The sequence below is a fragment of the Phodopus roborovskii genome, unplaced genomic scaffold (assembly GCF_943737965.1).
Source record: "Phodopus roborovskii unplaced genomic scaffold, PHOROB, whole genome shotgun sequence".
NCBI lineage: Eukaryota > Metazoa > Chordata > Mammalia > Rodentia > Cricetidae > Phodopus > Phodopus roborovskii.
Window position 1 is genome coordinate 24480486 of NW_026126407.1, and position 4070 is coordinate 24484555.

A 4070-nucleotide genomic window follows, 5' to 3' on the forward strand; every position below is an offset into this window, starting at 1 on the left:
ACCACTGCAGGGAGCAGAGCAGTGTACAGCAACTATTGTTCCACATTTTTGCAGCTGCTTTCCCCACTTGAAAGGAAAACTTGACATGGCTATTAAAAATTGGCAAAGCTCAAATCTGTGTGTTTGTAATTCCAAGTACTTGCAGCTCCATGCCGGCAGGCTAACCACACATAGCATGCTAGCTGTTTTCAGTACTAACTTTCCATTCCCAGGTGTCCTTTATCGCACCTCAGCCATTAGGCATTAGGACTGGTGATTTTAATGAAACATGTAACACAATTTGCACAGACATGTCGTGTATCTTTCTAGCATTTCATATGCACCATAAAGCAAATTTTAAGCATAAGTGGTAATTTGAGGCTGTGCCTCAGTTAGCATTGTTCCCTTAATACTCATGAAGTTCTATGTTCAAGTCCTAACACCACACAGACCAGGTGTGGTGGTACATGTATGTAATCTGAGCACTAGAGATGTGGAGGCAGGAAGATCATGAGCCTGAGGTCATCCTTGGCTAAATGGAGAGTTGAGACCAGCTTTGGACCTAACAGTAACAACAAATTCAACATATTCAACAAAACCCTCTCAACAAAATCCCCCACAAAACCCTTTAGCAGATCCCAACTGTGATGGTGCAATCCTGAACACAAACTGACAGTTTAGTTACTTGCATTCTTTTTAGTCAGGTATGTGCTTGTAAGGGAGGTCATGCGTAGGTTTCTGGGGCCAGAGGGTGTATGAGCCCCAGGAGTTGGAGGCACAGGCTGTTGTGAGCTGCCCAACATGGGTGTTGGGAAAAGAACTTGTGTCCTGTGCTCGTCAGCACTCAACCATCACTCACTCCAGCCTACTCCCCTTGTAAACATGTCACCGTTCAACAGTTACCACAGGGTGTCCTAGGTATTTCGCAAAAGTAACACTCTAGTTGTTTTGATCAGAGTGGTATTTGTTGGATAATGGAACCGCAACGCCTCTGAAAAGTAAATTAAATCTGAAATGCTACCTGCAGCGAAAGGACATGTCCTTGTTTTTGCAAGTTCTGCCTGAAGAATGCTGGATGTGCTGAGATCTTAAAGCTGATTCAGTTGCCCAGGGTTTTCATTCCCTTGATGTCTCTGGCTGCTGAGGCATGCTGGCACAGCTTCTAATCCTCCACCATGTTAATGTCCAGCGGCAATGGGTAAACTTGCACTGCCACCATTTAAAAGTTTTTGGAACGACTGCCCAAAACAGATCTTCTTGTGAGTTGCCTGTGATTCTGAAACACTCAAACTGCTTCAGTTTGAGCAACAAGTTTATTTTTTTTCAAAAGGCATATATAGATAATAAACAAAGTAAACATTTAAAGGTTGTAACTGCCCTAGACACTGCTCCGTAAGTCTGTCTGAGAATTTCCTCTTAGTAATCTTCATCTTCATCGGAGTCCATTACTTTTCTTCTGTTGAATTTAACTGTTGTCTTCTTTTCTGTCTGTTGGCTGACTTTCTCAAGTATTTCTATTAGCCCTTGTTCTGACACCTTCCCGCTTAGTTGTCCGTACCTTGCCATCTGTATAAGGTAGTTCTCTATTGCTTTAGTTTTTTCAGGTTTTACGAGTGCTAAGTTACTTAACCTGGCCCGGGCTGACTGATCCAGAACTTGAGCTAAGATACTATTTCTCATTTCTGCTTCCCTTTGCTTTGCTTCCTGTTGGGCTGCATTACCAGGATCCCCATGCTTGGCCTGCAGCTCCACCAGCCTCTGCTTCCTCAGCGCCTCGAGCTCTTCATCCGCCAAGGCGCGGCCGACCTGAGTCGCGCACACGCAGACAGAGCCGCCATCGGGGGTTGCGCAGCCGCACAATTTTGGGGTTCTTGCATATTCAGAAAAAAATTCCTAAAGTTGTGTGCAATATCTACACACAATCATGCAACTCCAAGAGTCACAACTGAGGTGGTTGGGCTGCTATGATGGTTAGATTCAATCGTCAATTTAACACAATCCAGAATCTCTTGGGACAGAGTCTCAATGAGAGATTGTCTATATTAGATTGGCCTGTGGGTGTGTCTGGGGAGGACAGGAATTGTTCGATGATGTTAAGTGAGGTGGGAAGACCTGTCCACTGTGGGAAGCACTGTTTTCCTGACCAGGGAGTCTAGATTGTATTAATAATGGAGAAAGTAGGCTGAGCATCATCATTGTTCTTTGATCTTGACTGTGGGTGTGTCATGAACTCATAGCCTTTATATAGACAAAGACTGTTTTCATATGGCCCAATAGTGTGACACTCTGGGATTTCTTCACTATGCAACGATGATAATAGAAGATAGTGAATGCTGGATGTTCTTTTTCCTTTCTGTTATTATCTTATTCTTTAAATTTTTCTTTCATTTTATTAGTCCTTTGAGAATTGTGTGCAATATAAATATATATATATATATATTAGATAAAAAAGCTGTAGGCCAGTTACTTGTTTCTTATCGGCTAGCTCTGTCTTAATTATTAACCCATTTCTATTAATCTAAGTATTTCCATGTGGTCTTATCTTACCGGAGAGAGGGGCGGGCATTCTTCTCTCTATCCTCCATCTTGGATCTCCTCCCTCCTACTTCCTTTCTTCTCCTAGTCTCCTAGTCCTGCCTATGTTGCTTTGCTATTGGCTAACAGTGCTTTATTCATTAACCAATAACAGAAACATATTTATAGAATGGCATCTCCCATCATCTTCTCTTTTCTGTCTAAAATAAAAAGAAGGTTTTTAACCTTACCATAGCAAAATGTATAACAAAACAGTTATCAAATAAGAACCACAGTTAACAATATTTAGTCCATTAACGTTTAGCAAGATTTAAAGAAAATATTTCATCATCTATCCTATCTTTGTGAGTCTGAAGTCCTATATGTAACTTATGTTTAATCCTAACTAAAGAAAACTATAACCATAACTATCTGTCTTCAACTCCTTCAAAGACCACAGAAGGATAATATATAAACTCTAGAAATGACAGAGACAACTCACCGCCTGGTCAGTCACCTGAAGTTCTTCTGTAATGTTCCATCTTCAGCCCATAGGTTTTAGTGTGTCTGGCAGACTCCTCAGCAAAGCAGGAAACTTTAAACTGCCCACCTGTATTGGCAATTTGTCAGTCACTTTTCTCTGTGTCCTGCAGACTGTCTAGCAGACTCTTCTATGAAGCAGAAACCCTGTAGCAATGTCCATCTTGTATCAACAGTCACTTTCCTGTGGGTCCTGCAAGTCCAGTTTATACATCATAAAGTCAAACAGTCCAGACAAGAGCAGTATCTTGCCCAAATGGCAAGTCTTGCCATATTGAAAGTAAATTCCATACCGTGTTTCTTCCAGGTCCATCTTCCTTTCTGATGCAGGTGGTGTTGCCAGGAGCAGTTGTACCTCACTGTTAAGAAAAACCCCAAACCATTTTAAATGCCATATTATGTAGGTCTTTGAAACATTTGAAGAATGCCTATCCATCTCAAATACATCTCTGTGTATCTTGAAAACCTAACTAACTTGTAACAAGTAAGTTTTTTCGCCTGTCGCCGCCCGGTCTTGTCCCGCCGCTGCGCCAGCCCCAAATAATACACAGAGACTCTGTATTTGATACAATGCTGTTGGCCCGGTTACTTGTTTCTTATCGGCTAGCTCTGCCTTAATTATTAACCCATTTCTGTTGATCTATGTATTTTCACATGGCCTTCTCTTACCGGGGAGGTGGCTGGCGTCCAGCTCTCTCCAGAATATCCATCTTGACTCCTCCCTACTACTTCCTATTTTCTCCTTGTCTCCTAGTCCCTCCTATCTTCCTTTCTATTGGCCAACAGTGCTTTATTATTAACCAGTATGAGAAACATACAGAATGACCTCTCCCATCATCTCCTCTTTTCTGTCTAAATAAAAAGAAGGGTTTTAACCTTAACATAGCAAAATATATTATACAACAGTTATCAAGTAACAATCACAGTTAACAACATTTAGTCCATTAACATTTAGCAAGATTTGAAGAAAATATTTCATCATCTATTCTATCTTTGTGTGTCTAAAGTCTAAGTAACTTATCTTTAATCCTAACTAA

General features: G+C 41.2%; 1 protein-coding gene across 1 annotated transcript; it reads right to left on the minus strand.

The window, feature by feature from the left end:
* Positions 1–1395: 1395 nt before the first annotated feature.
* On the minus strand, positions 1396–3346 carry LOC127219852 (programmed cell death protein 5). The gene is made up of 2 exons (XM_051181603.1): positions 3327–3346; positions 1396–1849 (listed from the first exon to the last, which is right to left on the minus strand). Exons 1-2 carry the CDS (start codon positions 3344–3346, stop codon positions 1396–1398), a joined length of 474 nt encoding a protein of 157 aa, XP_051037560.1.
* Positions 3347–4070: the final 724 nt, after the last annotated feature.